The 19001-nt window shown below is 48.2% G+C and overlaps 1 protein-coding gene across 1 annotated transcript in view; it reads left to right on the top strand.

The window, feature by feature from the left end:
- GABRD (gamma-aminobutyric acid type A receptor subunit delta) overlaps window positions 1-13581 on the top strand; it is a 48375-nt gene extending 34794 nt beyond the window's left edge. Inside the window, exons 6-9 of the mRNA XM_079987098.1 lie at window positions 902-1039; window positions 1889-2044; window positions 10647-10858; window positions 12193-13581. Coding sequence (XP_079843224.1) covers window positions 902-1039; window positions 1889-2044; window positions 10647-10858; window positions 12193-12483 — 797 coding nt within the window. The 3' untranslated portion in view covers window positions 12484-13581. The remainder of the gene's footprint in view (window positions 1-901; window positions 1040-1888; window positions 2045-10646; window positions 10859-12192) is intronic.
- The last annotated feature ends 5420 nt before the right edge of the window (window positions 13582-19001 follow it).

Here is a 19001-nt window from a genome sequence, read left to right as displayed (position 1 = left end):
CTCCAGACTAAACATACCTAACTCCCTCAACTCTTCTCCATATGGCTTGGTTTCCAGATCCTTTATCAACTTAGGGCTCATCCACACTTCCTCTTGTCCCACTGCTTTCCCTGGGGACAACGGCGACGACAACCACTCTTTAGCACTCAATTGGAGCAAATGGCAATCTGGTTTTCCGCAAATGCAGTTCTGATCTAGAGCTAAAGAGTGGGTTTTGCCTGGTAAAGGAGTGTGACAAGGGGGAAACAGCTCAGACCCATGCCTAGAAAGTCCAGGTCAACCGGACCCGTGCTTTCTGGGCACAGGAGAAGCAGTAGTGTGGACAGGCCCTTAGTCACCGTCCCCTGCATACATTCCAGCTGGCTAATATCCTTCTGTCTTTCCAATCCTCTCTGCATTAGCTTGCGATTCTCTAAGTAAAAAAGAAGAAAAAAAGAAAAGTCATCGTGAAAATTCATCATGCATTTTTGTGTAAATTTCTTTTAATGCACACATTTTAATGCAGTTTTGCCTAAGGAACATTTTTTTACACAGCAACGTCCCCTCATATCATGCATTTCTGTATGTTGTTTTCATTAAAATCCGCACTGCAAAATCTGGAGAAGCCCAGTCAGTGTAGGCAATGCTGAGCTAGATGGACCAGTTGCCTGATTTGGTGCTTCCTATCTTCCTAAAAGGGGTGGGGGATGGGAATAGAAGCACGAGAACACCTTGCTTGTTTCCAGGTTGGTTAGCTCTGATACACTGAACTGGGTTCATTAGGTTTGAAGTGGGCCAGAACGCATTAACCAGTGGGACCAGTAAGAGAACTGTGGCCATGGATTCTGAGTGTTTCATCCTGAGCATGTCAATCTTCTTATCTTTCCCCGTATCCCTGTATTTATTCAGTTTCTTTTAACAGATGGCTACTCCTCAGAGGATATCGTCTACCACTGGTCTGAAAACCAGGATCAGATCCATGGACTGGATAAGCTGCAGCTTGCTCAGTTCACCATCACCAATTACCGGTTTGCTACAGAAGTGATGAACTTCAAATCTGGTAAACAAAGCTTCCAGTCCTTTTAAAAGCTTTGCAGGGATGGGACTGGGTAACATCCAACTAGGTTTTGCCAAGAGTAAGGGAAGGAAGGACCTCTTGATATTGTGATCTTTCCAAACTTAAATTTAGTTCTCCACATTTTTGAGCAATTTGAGATTTAAAAAGAAAAATCTTCATGATAATTCATCAGCATTCTAATGATGTGCACATTTTTGTGTGCAGTTTTGACAAACATGTGCATTCACACGTAATATACACATTTGCATCAATTTCCACTACCATAATATTAATTTAATCATATGCATTTTAGTTGATTAATTGATCTTTGCAAGTTAAAACTACATATATTTTTTCCCTTACAAATAAAACCTGGTTTGGACCAGAACTGTGGAGAGACCCAGGGTTCAACTCCCAATTTAGCAGGGTCTCCCACATCTGGGGTGAGCTCCTTTGAATAATATAAATGTGGTGGCAGGGGAGGGACAGACACCTTTTAAAATCAATTAACTACATTTTTATTTATACAGTGCCATTAGGAATGAATGGATAAGTCTATTTTGGGTCAGCATCAGTTCTGCACTTGTTCATCCATAAGATTGCATCATTCTGCTATCCCCCCTCCCATGAAAATGGATTTCACATGAAAATGTGCATTTTTACATACTCCCCCCACAAAAAAAGGGTTTTATCCAAATGTTAGTCCTACTCAGAGCTAGCCTACCTCACAGGGTTGTTGTGAGGATAAAACTGAGCTAAATGGGGGAGAGAACCATGCAAGCCACTTCGAGCTCCTTGTGAGAAAGGTAAGATGTAAATAAATACATTTGCCTTTTTGTCTCCTTCGTTTAGCTGGTCAATTCCCCCGACTGAGCCTCCACTTCCACTTGAGGAGGAATCGAGGTGTTTACATCATCCAGTCCTATGTGCCTTCCATCCTCTTGGTCGCCATGTCATGGGTTTCTTTCTGGATCAGTCAGTCAGCCGTGCCTGCCCGAGTCTCGCTAGGTAAAAGAGTATTGTTTGATGGCTGGGGACCTATTGTAGGGTGTTAAAGCCCACAGAAGTGGGATGAGCATTTTGTGGGATGGGCTTTAATGGGTAGGTGAGGCTATATTAATTGGAATTTATGCCTCCAGGCGCCCATATGTGTGTGTTGAACAGTTTCAAAATCCCATCATTGGCAGCCAAATTAAAAGCATAGGAATTAGGCTATAAAACCTTGTTTTTGAACAAATCTACCAATGAAGTAAGCTTGTTCTCCCTTTCTTACTCCATTTAAAAAAGAATCAGGCAACAACTTGTAAAGTAAGTGTCAGGGAACTGACATCAGAGCGAAAAGCGGAGGCAGGGCTCCAGAGCGATGCCGGAGAGGGAACCAGTCGGGGGGGGGAAGGAATTCAGCGTGACACCAATAGAGAGGAGATGGAGGAATCGGTGTCAGGGCTCCAAGACCCTTCAACCGAAACCAGCGGAGAGAGCGCTGGCACGCCCTTGCCATCCCCTTACTTGCGCAGACGCGTTCCGCGCAGGGAACATAGGCGGAGACTTGGGGTCAAGCAGCTTTTATGCTGGAAGAGATTCAAGAAACGCCCACTGGCAGATTCTGCAAGAGACTAACAGGTCACGGAGGGCGAGCTCTAGCCCTAAACATGTTTGAGCAAACCATCTAATTGAAGTGGAGGCAGTTTACGCACGAGTAACCACACTATACCATTACAGCAATCTGCCAGTCCCTTGCTGTTACTCGTGAGTAAGCAGTGGAAACATGAGCCAGACAGGAGGCGCCGGGGCAGCGGAGCCAGCTGCGGGGGCGCAGGACCTAGTGAAGAGGAACCAGGAGCTAGAACGGCATGTAGCACTGCTGATGGCGCGGCTGGACGAGAGGCGCACCCAGGACGCGCAGGTGAGACCCACCCCAGTGGCAAAGAAGGTACCCGGACTGGTACACAAGTTTGGGGGAAAACCCCAAGAATATAATGGATTCCGGACAGAAATAGAGTACGCACTGCAGCTGCAGCATGATGATTTTGCTGACGAGGCGGCGCAAGTGGCTTATATCGTGGGGCACCTTGAGGGCAGCGCGAGGGAATGGGTTAGACCCCTAATGGCCGCGCATAACCCCGCCCTGAAGGACGTCCGGAAGTTTTTTCAGGCGATGGACGCTATGTATTCCAGCCAATTGGGGGAGAGTGTGACCCAACGGGAGCTGATGAGATGTAAGCAGGGGGACCTTTCCGTTAGAGACTATTGGTCCCGCTTTGCGATGCTAATACACAGGCTCGAATGGGATATGGACAGCCCGCCCATACGGATGCTGTTTGAGGAGGGGTTGTCCCCAACCGTTAAAGATGAGCTCTCCCGCACGCCCCGCCCGGAGACTATGGATCAGCTGACGAAATCTGCGCTGGCGATAGGCTCTCGCCAGGAAGCGCGCGCTTTGGAAAGGCGGGAAGGGAGAGGGGAGTGTTGCCCTGACTACCGCATTCCTGAGATGCCAAGGCAGCCTTCCGATGATGTGGTGCCAATGGAAATCGATGGGGCGCGCGCACGCGAGGTGCCGAGCGCCCACCAAGTAGTCAAAAGGGAGTCAAAGGCTGGGAGAAACTCCAAGAAATGTTTCCTCTGCCAACGGCCAGGACACTTTGCCAGGGTCTGCCCACAAAGAAAGGCTTGGCAAGGGATGGTGGGGACCGCTGGAAATGAGGGGGAGGGGGCAGAGGACAAGGTGCAGGAAAACGCCAGCGCTTGACTGCCCACAGGGGGGCGCAGCAGCCAAGCGAACAACTAATTGAAGTGCCCTAACCGGACCCACCCAAGGTTTCTATAGTGATAGAGGTGATGCTAGAACTCCCAAATGGACACCCAGTCAAGGTAAAGGCAATGTTGGACTCAGGGAGCTCCTGTAATTTTTTTAGTAAGGAGTTTGCGCTGGAGCACCAGATCCACTTGCTGCCACTGGATTTCCCACTCCAAGTCACCACGATAGATGGCAGAGAGTTGCTAGGGGGGAGGTGACACATCAAACCCCGCCAATGAGAATGAGTGTGTCCAGGCACACAGAAACCATAGCCTTTCACGTGGCCACACTGGTGGGACCCCCAATAATACTGGGGATGAGCTGGCTAGTGCTACATGATCCAGTGGTGGCGTGGCACCAACGCACGGTCACCTTTGGGTCAGCCCACTGTTTGGAACACTGTCTAGGAGGGGAGAAGCCCAGGGTGAGGTTGGCCAGAGCAGCAGCAACCACGCTGGAGCAGAAAGGGAAGGTGCCGCCACAGTACGCAGACTTACAAGAGGTCTTCAGCGAGAGGGAAGCGGACAGGCTGCCGCCACATAGGCCCTTCGACTGCCAAATCAACCTTCTCCCTGGGGCGCAGCTGCCGGTGGGTAAGCTGTATGCCATGTCCGACAGAGAGATGCAGGAGTTGTGAGACTTTATAGACAAGAACTTGAAAAGGGGGTTTATAAGAGAATCTAAGGCAGTGGGGGGCAGCCCTGTGGTTTTTGTGGATAAGAAAAACACGGATCAGCCGAGGCTCATCGTGGACTATCGAAAATTAAACTTGGTATCAGAACCCGTGACCTTCCCAATGCCCAGAATTGATGATATTCTGACAAGGGTAAGGAAGGGTACTGGACCTTAGGGGGGCCTACAGTCTGATTCGAATGAGAGAGGGGGACGAATGGAAAACCACCATGTTCACCCCCCTGGGGGCCTTTGAATATTTAGTTATGCCATTTGGATTACAGTCAGGCTCTGCCTGTTTTCAAAGCTTCATGCACCATGTGCTGGGTCCCCTGCTGTACAAGAACTGCGTAGCATTTCTGGACGACGTCCTGATCTATTCGGACAATGAAAAACAGCATGTCCAGGACGTCAGGGAAGTGCTGAAAAGGCTACGAGAGCACCAACTGTGGGTCAAGCTGGAAAAGTGCTAGTTTCACGCCAAGGAAGTGGAATTTCTGGGATACAGGTTGTCAGACAGAGGTCTAACCATGGACCCCGGCAAAGTGCAGGCGGTGCTGGAATGGAAGGCCCCCAAAACCCGGAAGGATGTGCAGAGGTTCCTTGGGTTCAGCAACTTCTACCGGAAGTTCATCAAGAACTTCGCCCACTTAACCGCACCCATCACGGATTGTCTCAGTAGCAAAAAGAAGTTCGTCTGGACAGAAGGTGCCCAACGTGCCTTCGAGGGGCTAAAGCAGGCGTTCGCCTCAGAGGAACAGCTCCTGCACGTGGATCTGCAGAAACTGATGAGGCTAGAGACCGACGCGTCGGACAGAGCGATAGGAGCGGTGTTGCTCCAGCTGGGACCGGCCCAAGACACATGGAGGCCGTGCGCCTTCTTCTCAAGGAAGCTGAACGAATCGGAACAGAACTACACGGTGTATGATCGTGAACTGTTAGCTATTTATGCCGCATTTCGCCAGTGGAGACATCTCCTGATAGGGGCTCAGCACAAGATCCAGGTTTGCACTGACCACAAGAACTTGGAATACTGGAGGACAGCGCGAGTGCTCAACCAGCGACAGATTTGGTGGGCACAGGAGTTCTCCAAGTTCTTCTTTGAGATCAAGTACGTGCCAGGGCAAGAGAACGTGAGAGCAGACGCGCTTTCACGGAAACCGGAGTACACGGAAGGAGGAAGACCACCGGACGCTCGAAATGTGTTCCCTGAGGAACGATGGGTTTGTGGGGGGGCGTTGGTTGGGAAACGAGAACTAACCGAGTTGATTCGCCAGGACGAATTTGCCCAAACCAGAATCAGGGAACTAAGGGAAAATGGGAGAGACCGGGGGGACTTCGAGGTAAGGGAAGGGTTACTGTATTACAAGGGAGCAATGTATGTGCCCGGGGGGGCCTTACGGGAAAGGGTGCTCCGACAACTTCACGACAACCCTACAGTGGGACACTTTGGGCAACACAAAACCATGTTACTGGTCACTAGGGAGTTTTGGTGGCCAAAGGTGAGGGAAGATGTACGAGAGTATGTACGAGGGTGTGACCGCTGCCAAAGAGCCAAGGGGGAGCGGGCAGCCCCAGCAGGGTTACTAGAACCCTTGCCCACGCCGGGGAGACCCTGGGAGGTGGTATCAATAGATTTCATGACAGATTTGCCCAAATCCAGAGGTAAGACAGCAGTCATGGTAGTAGTAGATCTGCTAACCAAGATGTGCCATTTTATAGCATGCTCTCATGCGGTGACAGCCGAGGAAACCGCACAACTGTTTGTTACTCACATCTTCAGGTTGCATGGAGCTCCTTCGAGGGTTAGCTCTGATCGAGGGAAACAATTTACCTCGAGGTTCTGGAGGAAGCTTATGAGCTTATTGCAGGTGGAGGTGGGATTCTCGACGGCGAGGCACCCGGAAACTAACGGGCAGGCAGAGAGGGCGAACAGCATATTGCAGCAATATCTCCGCTGTTACGTCAACGAGAGGCAGAACGACTGGGTAGATAAGCTAGCACTGGCCGAGTTTGCGTATAACAATGCGGAGCATGTGTCCACGGGGATGAGCCCATTCTTGGCTAATTATGGGTGTCACCCCAGGGCCTTTCCCGGGAGGGGGGAGGAAGGGTGGAGCGTGCCCGCCGCAGAGCAGTTCGTGGAAGAAATGGAAGCACTGCACCAGCAGCTTAAGATGAATCTGGAAAGGGCCAAGGAAGAGTACAAGAGGCAAGCGGATAAACGTCGCCGGGAAGGGGAGACCATTAGGGTGGGGGACCGGGTGTGGTTATCCACTCAAGGATTGCCCTTCAAGGGTGGGTGTAAGAAACTCCGGCCGAAGCGGCTAGGGCCTTTCGAGGTGATACACCAAGTCAACCTGGTGGCATTCAGGCTCAAGTTGCCAGACAACATGAAAATCCACCCGGTATTTCATAGGTCACTGCTCTCGCCGTACCGAGGGGAGCGGAGAGTCCGGGAGGTAGGAGGAGAAGGGCTCAGACACCCACCACTGGAAGAGAAGGAACACCACCAGCAGATAATGGAGATCCTGGATTCGCGGTGGTGGGGGCGGCAGGTGGAATACCTAGTAGCGTGGGAGGGGGAGCCCGAGTCAGAAAACACGTGGGTTCCAGAAGGGGAAATAGATGATGGGTATCTAGTGGAAGAGTTCCACAACAGGTATCCGAGGAAGCCCAAACCTCTGGAGAGATTCTGGGAGGAGCAATTTGCCACCACCGATGACGAGGAGGAGGATTTTGTGGGTTTTCAAGCGTCCCCAGAGGAAGGAGGGGAGTCGTCAGGAGAGGAGGAATCAGATTGGGAAGCCCCTCCCATCAGAAACCGGGGCGGGTGGGAAGCGGGGTTTGAGTCCTCGGACGATGACGACAGCTCCTTTCGAGGGTTCCCTGCATCGTCGGCTGAAGATGGGGACAAGGTCACGTCACCGGGTCAGGCCGGGGGTGGAGGGGGTCCTGGGGGGGAGGTGGATGTCAGGGAACTGACATCAGAGCGAAAAGCGGAGGCAGGGCTCCAGAGCGATGCCGGAGAGGGAACCAGTCGGGGGGAAGGAATTCAGCGTGACACCAATAGAGAGGAGATGGAGGAATCGGTGTCAGGGCTCCAAGACCCTTCAACCGAAACCAGCGGAGAGAGCGCTGGCACACCCTTGCCATCCCCTTACTTGCGCAGACGCGTTCCGCGCAGGGAACATAGGCGGAGACTTGGGGTCAAGCAGCTTTTATGCTGGAAGAGATTCAAGAAACGCCCACTGGCAGATTCTGCAAGTGACTAACAGGTCACGGAGGGCGAGCTCTAACCCTAAACATGTTTGAGCAAACCATCTAATTGAAGTGGAGGCAGTTTACACACGAGTAACCACACTATACCATTACAGTAAGTTTAAAAAAACATGTACCGTACTTTATAATCATGCATTGGTTCACAGCAATAGTAGCAGTAAAAACTATGCAGGCAAAATACTTATATTTACAGTATAACCAGCTTCAGGCATGTGGCTAAAGTTGGAGCAAGCACAGGGCACATCTTTTTTTTTTTTTTAATTTTTTTATTGAATTTTCACATTTTATAAAGACAGACACACACACATACAGACAAGACAACTCGTATAAAATTTCACATCCTTACTTTCCTAACCCCAGTTCTTGACCTCCCCCCACCCCCCCTTCATACATCCTAATTCTATTAAATTAGCTCAGCAAATTCATATCTCTCATCCTTTACATATTATTATTGTATATATATATATTTTTAAAAAAACCTTTTACTTGGCCAAATTTTACTTATCCAATTTTCTTATAAATATTAAATCCTTTTCTAAGGTCGACTCGAATTCCTTCCACGAATTTCCCTTTTATCTTAAAAAAAAGGTCATAATAATCAAACACAAAGGTCATAAACATTTTTTTAAAATTCTTTTTCTTTCCCCCCCCCCCGCCCCGGCTTCTGTCCCTTCCCAATGTCCCCATGTCCACAAAAACAGTTTTTAGCCTGGATTCCTCACATCTGAGGCTTTTAAGTCTCTGTCAGTCTCTCTCTGCCGATTTTGTTGGTAGCCCTCTTTGTTGGTCCTCGGGTCTCGAAGGAGTTCTAGCTCAGTCTCATCAGATTTTCTTCCATCCAAAGTACTTGGTACCAGCTGCTGCGAAAGGTCAGCTAGTCCATACTCAAAGAGGAAGCCCCAATCATATTTCTTGTTTCTTTTAAATTCAAATATTCCAAGTGTTCCAGGGGCTTCCTCCCTCCTCTTTCGCATCTTTCGCAGATTTGTAATCCAAGGGTCTTCTTCTTTGTGTTCTGACAATGTAGGCTTGTGGTTGGTACTCTCCATCTGTACTGGCCCTTGTTCACTCTCCCCCTGCTCCGAAGTTATCTCTTCTGATTCAGCTGCAGATTTTTTCCCAGTCAAGTCCATTGTGCCTTCAACAGAGTCACTTATTTTAGAGTTCAAGGTTATAAGTTGTTTACTCATAGCCGTAGTCTGCTCCTGCAACTTTCCCACAAGAAAGAACATTCTTTCTATCTCTGCCTGTAATTTTCCATCTGCAGCCATTGTAGTGTTTCAATGTTTCCCCTAGGGGGATTCTGGTTACTTATTAGTCTTTTCCCAATAGTCCGTTACCTTGTTCTTTCCCTACTTTGTTTCCAACCACTTTAGTTCAAATATAACAAATTTAGTCCAGAAAGGTGTTAAATAATAAAGTTTTTAACTTTCACTGCCCGTTTGACAGCTCCTTTGACAGCTGTCAAACTCCTTGTTCCTTTTTCTCCAGCACACATAGAGGACACTCCCGGGTCTGGGGGGGTTTAAACAAAAGCTTCTAAAATTCCACTCTTACTCTCCAGCACAAATCTTCTTCTGTCAAATTCATGAAAATATTATCTTAGCAACATCTGGAGGGGAACAAGTTCCCCATACTTGAAAATATTATCTTTTAAAAGACACCAAAAAGAAAAAACTCTCCACCTTAGTTCTCCGATCCTTGCTTTAAATTTTCTGTAAGCAGGGGGGTGCGGACTTCCCTTTAGCACATCCCCCGATCATACCGAATTCAAAGATAAAAATTTTAAAGTCCAAATTCCAATCTACTCACGGATTAATTAAAGTCCGAATTTCAGGGAAGAAAGTCAGCGGTCTCCGGCCATGGCTCGCGGCTTCGCTCCACTGCAGTAGCGGTCCACTCACAGCACCACGCCGCTCCCCGTACCCTCTCTGTAGCCTTTAAAAAGGCTCTTCGTGGGTCAGGGGGGCGCTTTAGGTGCCCGCCGAGTCACCAAGTCCGCAGGCTTCAGCGCCTGCGGTTTCTGGGGGTCCCCGCGTCGCCGTCGCGGTAGAACCCTTCTGCAGCGGAGCCGATTCCCTCCGGAGCTCGGAGGGAATCCGCCATTAACCGGATCGCGCTAACCCGGAAGTCTCCAAGCACAGGGCACATCTGCCCTCATCGCTGGTCACAGAAAGAGAAAGAATCAGGAAGTACTATATGAACTTTCCTATTTAGGTGAGGAGGGGGAAATGACATCACACAGAGCCCTCTCTACCAATTGTATTTCTATGGCCTGAGTATCTATCTATCAGCAGTACAGCTCTGTTGTATTAGCCCCTTCTCATGCTAACTAGCAAGAATATGCATTTGTTAGGTTTGGTTGTTAATCTCCCACACATTTGCCTTTCCTTCTTGGTGTTTCTTCCCCTACCACTAGTCGAGCATAATGTCTGACGTGAAGCTGCTGCACTGGGTGCCTGTTCACTTTTGAGCCAAATACAGCCCTCTAGCCCTCCAGGGTACGGTCCTGACTCTCTCTACTCTCCCCAGGACTCTTCCGATGCCAAATGCCTCACCAGCCTTGCTTTGCACCACCCTTTGGTGCTTTTTCCCTGGCTGGAACGTGAACTCTGATAATGCTTGTCCTGTATGAGGATAGAGTGGTTTATGTGAGTGAGTATAGAATATGGCCTATTGTTCAAAGGTGAAATGTGTATTCTTTGCTCCACCCATTTTTGCCCCTGGCATATGGCCCTTGGGAGGTTGCCCTCATGGGAATGTGGCCCTCAGACTGAAAAAAAGCTATTCCCAGCCTTGGACTAAACAGAATTAAACTCTAGCTGGGACATCCTCCCCACACCTTGTTTCTTTCAGGTATAACTACAGTCCTCACCATGACCACCCTGATGGTGAGTGCTCGGTCTTCACTCCCACGGGCTTCAGCCATCAAGGCCTTGGATGTGTACTTCTGGATCTGTTACGTGTTTGTCTTTGCCGCACTGGTGGAATATGCATTTGCTCACTTCAATGCAGACTACATGAAGAAGCAAAAAGACAAGATCAAGACCAGCAGGCAGGCAGAAGAGGTCAGTAAGAGCTTCTGGTGGGTTCAGACTCTGATCCACCCATTTGGTAGAACTGGGCTGAAATGTGTGGTCCAGCATTCTCCAGCCATGCAGGCAAGAAAAAGAGGGTGGGGTGGGAAAGAGTAATGGGAGAAGCAAGCCACTTTCTGATCATATAAAGCTATCTGCCATGGACTGGTTGGACACAGAGGAATGGTAGCAGGAACCAGTGGGGAAACCCCCATGGAAAGAAGGCTCAGAGCAAGGGGATTGGTGGTGGGACGACGATGTGTGCTCGGAGGGAGAAGAGGAAGAAACTGGGAGGAGAGGTCTATAGCTGCAGTGGTAACAGGACTTAGTGAGAGAGGGGAGTCTGGGGCAGAGAGCAGTCCAGAATCAGAGCTAGAAGCTGCAGCAGGAGAGTGGGATGAGGGAGGCCAAAAGGCCCTCCTTTGCAGATCCTGTTTTTTTCTAATAAAGAGTTAACTTTACTTACTCTGTGTGATTTACTGATGTCTTGAGGAAAATATTTAAGGGAGAGTCAAGGCAGGTGTCAGCAACAAGCCCTGGCAGTTCTCCAAGGATGCCAGGAGCTGATGCCAGCCCAACATGCTTACTTGGAGAAAGTCCTACAGATATCAGTATGACCACCTAATAACAAGACAATGACAATAATCCACCAACAGCATACAAATCAATATGGCTAACCTGATCTAAAACACCCACCCACCCTGCTCACACACAAAAACAAAGATCACCACAGCCAATCACAAACAAATAACCACACCCTAGGCAAACCCCAACCTCTCTCACCTCCAAAGAAACACAAATGAACAGCAGAGAACCTGCATGAGCAACACTGACACCAAACCCTACATACATTAAGCAACATAGAAACATCGCCACCCAACCACACACACCCCATCTTCCCCCCTCCCCCCCTCCCCCCATGTCTCAACAAATGAAACTGATTTGTAAAAATGTTACACGGAAAAAATACAAGAGACATTACACATACTTCTGTAAAACAAGAAAATCTTTAATAATAATAATAATAGTATGACCACCTAATTCAAGTATGGGGAACTTGTTCCCCTCCAGATGTTGCTGGACTCCAATTCCTATCAACATCAGTACTATCAGTAATTGGTGATGATGGGAGTTGCAATCCAGCAACATCTGGTGGGCCACAGGTAAGTCACCAGCGATAACCAACATGGTGCTCTCCAGATGTTGCTGGCCCATCAGCCTCAGACAACAAGGCCTATAGGGAGGGATGGCAACATCTGGTGGGCCACAGGTTCCCCATGCCCTGGCCTACAGACATGTTGATCATCTTCTGCTTCTCATTTCAGGTCAATGTGAAGAACGCCATTGTTATGTTTTCCCTCTCGATAGCAGGCGTCAACCAGGAACTTGCTGTTTCCAACAGGCACCACAGAGTCCCTAAAAACTTGCCTGGGTCAGTGGAAGTGGAAGCGGGAGAGACCAAGAAGCAACAGGAGACTAAACCTGAGAAGAAAAATGGCCTGAAGTCTCTCTTCAAGCCCATCGATGCAGATACCATTGACATATATGCTAGGGCAGTTTTCCCAGCAGCCTTTGCAGCAGTCAATGTCATCTACTGGGTGGCTTACACAATGTAAGGGTCACAAAATGGAGGCAGGCTGGGCAACAGGCAACTGAGATCCTCTGAGCCAAAGCAGAGCTTCTTAATGGAAGGGCCTTACTCAGGGCCAACTTTAACCACAGCACTTCCAAAGCCAGATGGATATTCCGTTAATAGAGAGGATTGTTCTTCTCTCTTCCTCTGTCGCTGAGACAGCAAAGCAGTTGGCCACCACCCCTTTTTATTGGCTTGTTTCCCCCTCTTTAGTCTCCACAGAGCGAGTCAGATGCCACAGTCTTCCCCAGTTTGGCATGAAACTCCTGCCAAGGCTCCACAGCTGCCTAATCCTGCACAACAATAAAGCATTTCACTTCTTCATCCGTCGTGTCATCTTCCAGTTTCAAGAAGGATAAGTCCTGGATTGGGGCCTGGAATAAAAAAAGCACCTAGTGCATCAGGGTCTGATCCAAACTAATCTGGTGTGTGTCGCCAGGGAATAATTGCTTTGCTGGGTGTTTGTGGGGAGAGATGCTTAAAAGTGGAGCAAAAATGCAAGGGTGGAGCTCTGCACGGTCTGGATTTTAACCGGCTTTTAAGGACCCAATAGAAAACCTTTTTATTTGTGATTGGACTATTAAAAGGCTAGCTGGCTGGCAGTCCATTTCTTCGCAGTTCTGAGAACTTTTCTTTCGTCAATCTGCACCTGTTTTAAACACACACACACACACACACACACACCGTACTTGACTGCACAGTTTGTGTCATAGCTCTGTATGGACGTGATGGTTTAGCTGTGATTCCTGCAGTGCAGGGGGTTGGACTAGATGACCCTTGGGTCCCTTCCAACTCTACAATTATTTGATGCTATGATATCTGTAGCTGGGCATTTTGATGGCCAGGGGGTAATGGGGATGTGTGTAGGGTGGGGTGGGGGAGAGACTGACACACACACATGCATATACACACATTCCTTGAAGTTTCTTTAATGGTTTTAAAATTTGGGCAACAAAGGGTAATACTGGGTTTGGGGATTCTGGTTTTTTTAAAAAACTGTATCATTTGTCTTGGATAAAGTATTTAAAACACTTTTTTATCCTCTTCTAACCATAGCATGAAATAAAGCCTATGACACAGAGCTTGGCTGGAATTGTTTTATCACGGATACTTCATAGCTGGATTGTGGGGAACAAAGATCCAATGGAAAGGGAGCGAGATTCACTGCAGAGAACAAGGGCTTGTGAAATTACAGAGAGAGAAAGATTTGTGTTTTTTATATGTACACCATAAACACAGACATGTATGCAGCTCTGGAGAATCACTGGGTGGATCCAGACCGCCTGTTTATTGGGTGTTCATCCTGATTTGCTTGTAGGGAAATTAGACGACATTGGCTATGTAATGAACATTCATCCTGATTGGTAGATTAAGGGAAAATGCAGAGAAGAATTATTGGGAAAGTCGTGCTATTATCTTGGTGAATAAGGACATGCCTTTTTTGTTTTTTAAAATTGTAAACTGGTGCAGAAATGATCGGAAAAAATGAGCAAGCGAAATAACATCCCTACCAAGTACCCAGGTGGGCAGAGCTGAGTCAGGTCGGGCCCACGCGAATCATCCACCCTGGTCCAACTCGGCCACCTGATCCACAATTACAGACCAGAGATATTTTCTTATGGACTAGCCTGTCTTTCAGAAACAGCACCAGAAGGTTGGGAGGTAAGTTAGCATCACTTTCCAAGATTTGTTGCCTGGGGAGATGGGGGTATGTGTGGAAGAGGCAGCAGCCCGCAAACATATTAACTCTGCATCTAATCCCTTTGCAGAAAGCCTCCCTTTAATACAACTTTAGATGTTAATTTGGCTTTAGCAAAAACAAGAGGGGGTGGAAGAGTGTTGATGGCATGGCCCAGTGAGACCCTTGTGCGAGCTTCTTCTGCTTTAATGTTGGAGGAACAGACTGAAAATGAAGCAGGATAGCATAGTATGTTACAGATGAATTAGGGATGAGGGTGATGTAGCTGAACATCACCATCTGATGCAAAGGGGACAGTGAGGCGGGGATGGATGGGGAAGTGGGAAGAGTTGAGGCTTATGATGATAATCATCCAAAAGGGTCCCACTTTGGCTCTTAATGGGACTGTGTTACTTCAGCAGATAATGAACTAAAAACAAAAAAACCCTGCACAGACCCAATGAGCCTTCTACAGCTGGAGCAATAGGCTCGTAATGCACTTCTTCAGCTAATAGGTGCTGCCATTGGATTAAGAAAATTGAAACACTTTTTAATGTTAGAAAGGAGAATCAACAGACTGCCAAGTTTCTTTCTGCCAATGCTTGGCACCGAAAAACTAAACAAGAGAAAAGAAAAGAGGGTTGGGTGGGGTGGAAATGGAATTCTCCCAAGATTACATTCAAGAGGAATTTAAATGGTGCTTTTTAAAACTATATTTACTTGGAAGTAAGATCCAGTAAAATCAATGGGCTGTATTCAATACTAGTCCTGCCCAGAGTAGACCCACTGAACTTGGCATCCATTAATTTCAGTGGGTCGACTAAGTAGGACTTGGTTGGAAACAATCTGGTGGGATTTATTTATTCAGTAAATGTTTTGGGGATCTGCTTGGGTGAGTTCAAAGGCACAAGGTCAGTATATTTGTCCATCTAGGCTGGTACTGCCTACTCTGACTGGCAGCGGCTATCTGGGATCTCAGGCAAAGATCCTTCCTGTCACTTGTTATTCTTTCAGCTCAGGGATGAGGAAGCAGCATTGCTGGACTACAGTTCCCATTAGTCCCCACCCCCATCAAAATGAGCAATGGATGGGGATGATTGGAACTGTAGTCCAAAAGCACCTGGAGGGTGACAGATTCTCCATCCTGAGTGATGCCGGAAACTGAATCTGTGAACGTCTGCCTGTTTGAGCTGCAACTCCTGTAGGTGACAATCTACTGCTGGAAACAGAAACCTCAGCTCTTATTACCTTTTTAATTAGCAATTTTTTATTCCTCGGGCTCCATGTACTGAACATCTCTTAGAATGCTGTATGGTCCTCTTTCACAAGAGGTGTTTGGGAATAGCAAATTTTTTCTTCGCTTGTTTTAAAAACTCCCGTGCCTGAAATTCTAGTTGTGAAGGCTCCCTTTTTATTGTTGGAGTGAAAAATAAGTTTTCATCTTGCGGTAGTTGAACACATGCCAAAGAGTGTAATTTATGTGTGCCTTTAAAGCACTTGGCAATTCCTCGCCCACACAGAGGATTAAAAACTAGCTTTTCTATTTTAAAAAAATTGATGAAATACATCGGCATCCTTCTCTAGAGGGCTTAGAACACTGTGTTAAATAACATCACAGTAGCAAGTTCTGACTTACATGATCTATTTCTTTTTTTCCTGTTCTGAATGGTGTCTTGGATTTTCTGGCATCAGATCAGTCTTTAGTCAAAAAGCAAATAATCCTCTTTGATCCCCTTTGAATGTATCACTTACTATGCTGGAACCAGGAGTGTACATACCATACACTTAAAGTACATGCTTTCGCCCGAAGAATCAAGGAAACAGTAGTGTGCTAAGGGTGCTGGGAACTGTAGCTCTGAGGTAAACTATAGTTTGCAGGATTCTTTGGGGGAAGGCATGTATTTGGGGGAAGGGCCTATAAGCTTAAGCAAAGCCAGTTGGTCAGTCAAGTACAATCCGCAAGGCATCTGGTGCCGTAGCTTCCTTTGGAATATTTCCTCCTTCTGCACATGTGAAGAGTAAGGAGAGAAGGAACAATTTTCCTTCCTGAGAACCATGTAATATACTGCATGTGTGCACCATTCAAGAACTCTCTATCCACCACCTACTGGCACTTAGCCATGGTTGGCACATCTAATGTATCACAACTCCCTCTTAAGAGCAAACTCAGGTGGTGAGTGCCGGCAGGACTGTAGCCAAAATGGGGACACAAGCAGGAGATTTTTTTAGAGAATGCTCAGGAGGATTCCAAGGTTCGTGTACGTAGGTGGCTGGGAGCCTTGATGAAGCCTAACGAAGGCACCCACATACACAAACACCCCAGTGAGACGCCCTGTGACCACAGAATGTTGTGTGCCTGTAGAATGGAATGGAGTCCCCTGAATGTTTTGTTGCAGGTCTCACTCGTTCCTTTGGATAGCGAACTGGGGTGCCTATCCATTTGGAGGTGAAACGGCGCCATCCATACTCGAGAGATGGCTGAGCTACACACAAGTATATGCATTTGTAAATTCGTAGGGAAAAGGTTTAAACTACAAACCCCCAAACAGCCAGTAAGGACATCTGAGTGTACAGAAGAGTTTGGATTTGATATCCCGCTTTTTCACAACCGGAAGGAGTCTCAAAGCGGCTAACATTCTCCTTTCCTTTCCTCCCCCACAACAAACACTCTGTGAGGTGAGTGGGGCTGAGAGACTTCAGAGAAGTGTGACTGGCCCAAGGTCACCCAGCAGCTGCATGTGGAGGAGCAGGGAAGCGAACCTGGTTCGCCAGATTATGAGTCCACCACTCTTAACCACTACACCACACTGGCTGTACAGAATGGTGCGGTTGTGGCTAGGAGGGAAGTGGGGGAGGAGGGAATGGGGAGGGAATTCATAGCAAGTATCCTACAGGGAGGGCATAAGTATTGGGGTGGAAGAACTCATGATATGCCCCATGGGATTAAAAATCTCTCATTGCAAGACACAATGGGGTTTAAAGAGGGAAGACAGGAAGAAGAAACCTATTCTCTCTCACTCTGCATATTGCATCCACCAGCTATATAACCTGTGCTTTTCTTTCCCTAAAAAAATGTTTAGGGGTACTCTCATTTTCCTAATCATATTGAAATACTGCCCCTCAATGAGGCCAAATTTAGATTCACAAAATGTTTAGGGGTATGCGTACCCCTGCATCCCCCCAGAAAAAGCACTGTATATAACTGTTACAAGTTTTTTTGGGGGGGTAGGCTGTACACCCAGACCCTTCTAATTCCTGGGTCCAGCAAATTTTAAAATCTAAACAAGGATTCAAATTCCTGGAATAGTCAGACTAGCTTCCTAGCGAGGTAATGGGCCGTTGAGGTAACAAAGGAAGTGGCTTGGTGCCAGATAGCAAATACAGCAGTGGATTTAGGGTAGTGCAGGTGGTTCCCCCCCCCCCCCACAGGGTGCTGAGCCAGGGTGTGTGTGTGAAAAAGTGAGAAGATCTGCTTGAGGGTGCCCAGTGTTGGCCTCACACCTCACACAGTGTGCCATAATATGAAAGATTACCAAAGTTCACCCCTGGCAAATAGGTGGGCCCCCTCTCTTAACTTGCTGGTAGTTAGAAAGACAAAGTCCAGAGCTGGGAGTGGAGTTATGGGAGCTGGGAGCTGGAAGCAAGGAAGCAGGCTGGGAAGCCAGAGGGTCAAAACCATGCTTGACTTCTGCCTGAATCCAAGGCTGTGGCTATGGGAGAAGCAAGACCTTCTGCAGGGTTGCCATATTTTGAAGAGCATAAAAGAGGACACATTTGCCGACTTCTGCTTTTAACTATGGATAGCTATGACAACTCGTTTTATATACCCATAAAGGGGGGGGGGGGGGAGAGGATGCATCCTGGAAAAAGAGGACATATGACAAACCTATTTGGGATGTTAATGTTATGGATCTGTGCTGGTCCCGAGGGTTAACCGTGCAGTGAGTCCAGTCTGAGGTTGAGGGTGTGGTATGGAGGCTGTCCATCAAAGCTGAAGCGGGATCCAAGGCAGGGAGTCGGGTGAGGTCAGGAACTCTGGCAGAAGAGCAGGACAGGGTTCAGGCAGGAACAGGCAACCAACAATGTTGCTCCCGCAACCTGGGACTGGGGCTGGCTGGCTTTTATCTGCCCCGAGGCATAGGGCGGCCCCGGTCCACAGGTGACTCGCCTCTCCTGGCCTAGAGGCGAGCACTCCTCCTGCGGGAACTTAATTCCCTCCGCCTCTCTGCCCTGAGCCTCTGCAGCTCAGTAGAGGCTGGAGGGTTACCAGACCCAGAGGCAACCTCAGCTTCCCCTGACAGGGCTGAGAGTGGAGCACCTGAGGGCAATGGGTCCTCCATTACCTCAGGAGCCAGAGCAGACTCAGCTGATGTCTGCACCTGAGGATCCAGCACAGGTGAGGACTCTTCAGGCTCAAGCCCCAGCCCCGGCTCAGCTGGTTCTGGAGGCAGGGACTCCTGTGCAGGCTGGGATTCCTCAGGTTCAGCCTCCAAGTCCGAATCCCAGGCCATCACACCATCTTTCCCTCACAGGTTCAGGTTACATATACATGGCTCTGCTCCTTGCTGATAAAAAGAACCTCCAAGAGGTCCAATGAGGAGGGCAGTGCATGGTGGCATGGCTGGATTAGGCAAGGAAGAGGGTCTTCCCAGCCCCTGGTACCCTTGGCCAGTGCCTGACATAACCAACCGTTGGTGCTGGGCCTGAGAGAAAGGAGTTGGCATTTTCAAAAGGTGTCCATTCAGCTGATCAGCTTTAAAAAAACCAGCTAACTTCATGCAGAACCTCCTAGAGCAAGTGAGATAATTTCCCCCATTGGTAAC

The sequence above is a fragment of the Podarcis cretensis genome (genome assembly GCF_951804945.1).
Source record: "Podarcis cretensis genome assembly, chromosome: 8".
Taxonomy (NCBI): domain Eukaryota; kingdom Metazoa; phylum Chordata; class Lepidosauria; order Squamata; family Lacertidae; genus Podarcis; species Podarcis cretensis.
The sequence above is the reverse complement of the archived record's forward strand: the minus strand, read 5'-3'. Positions and strand labels throughout refer to the sequence as shown.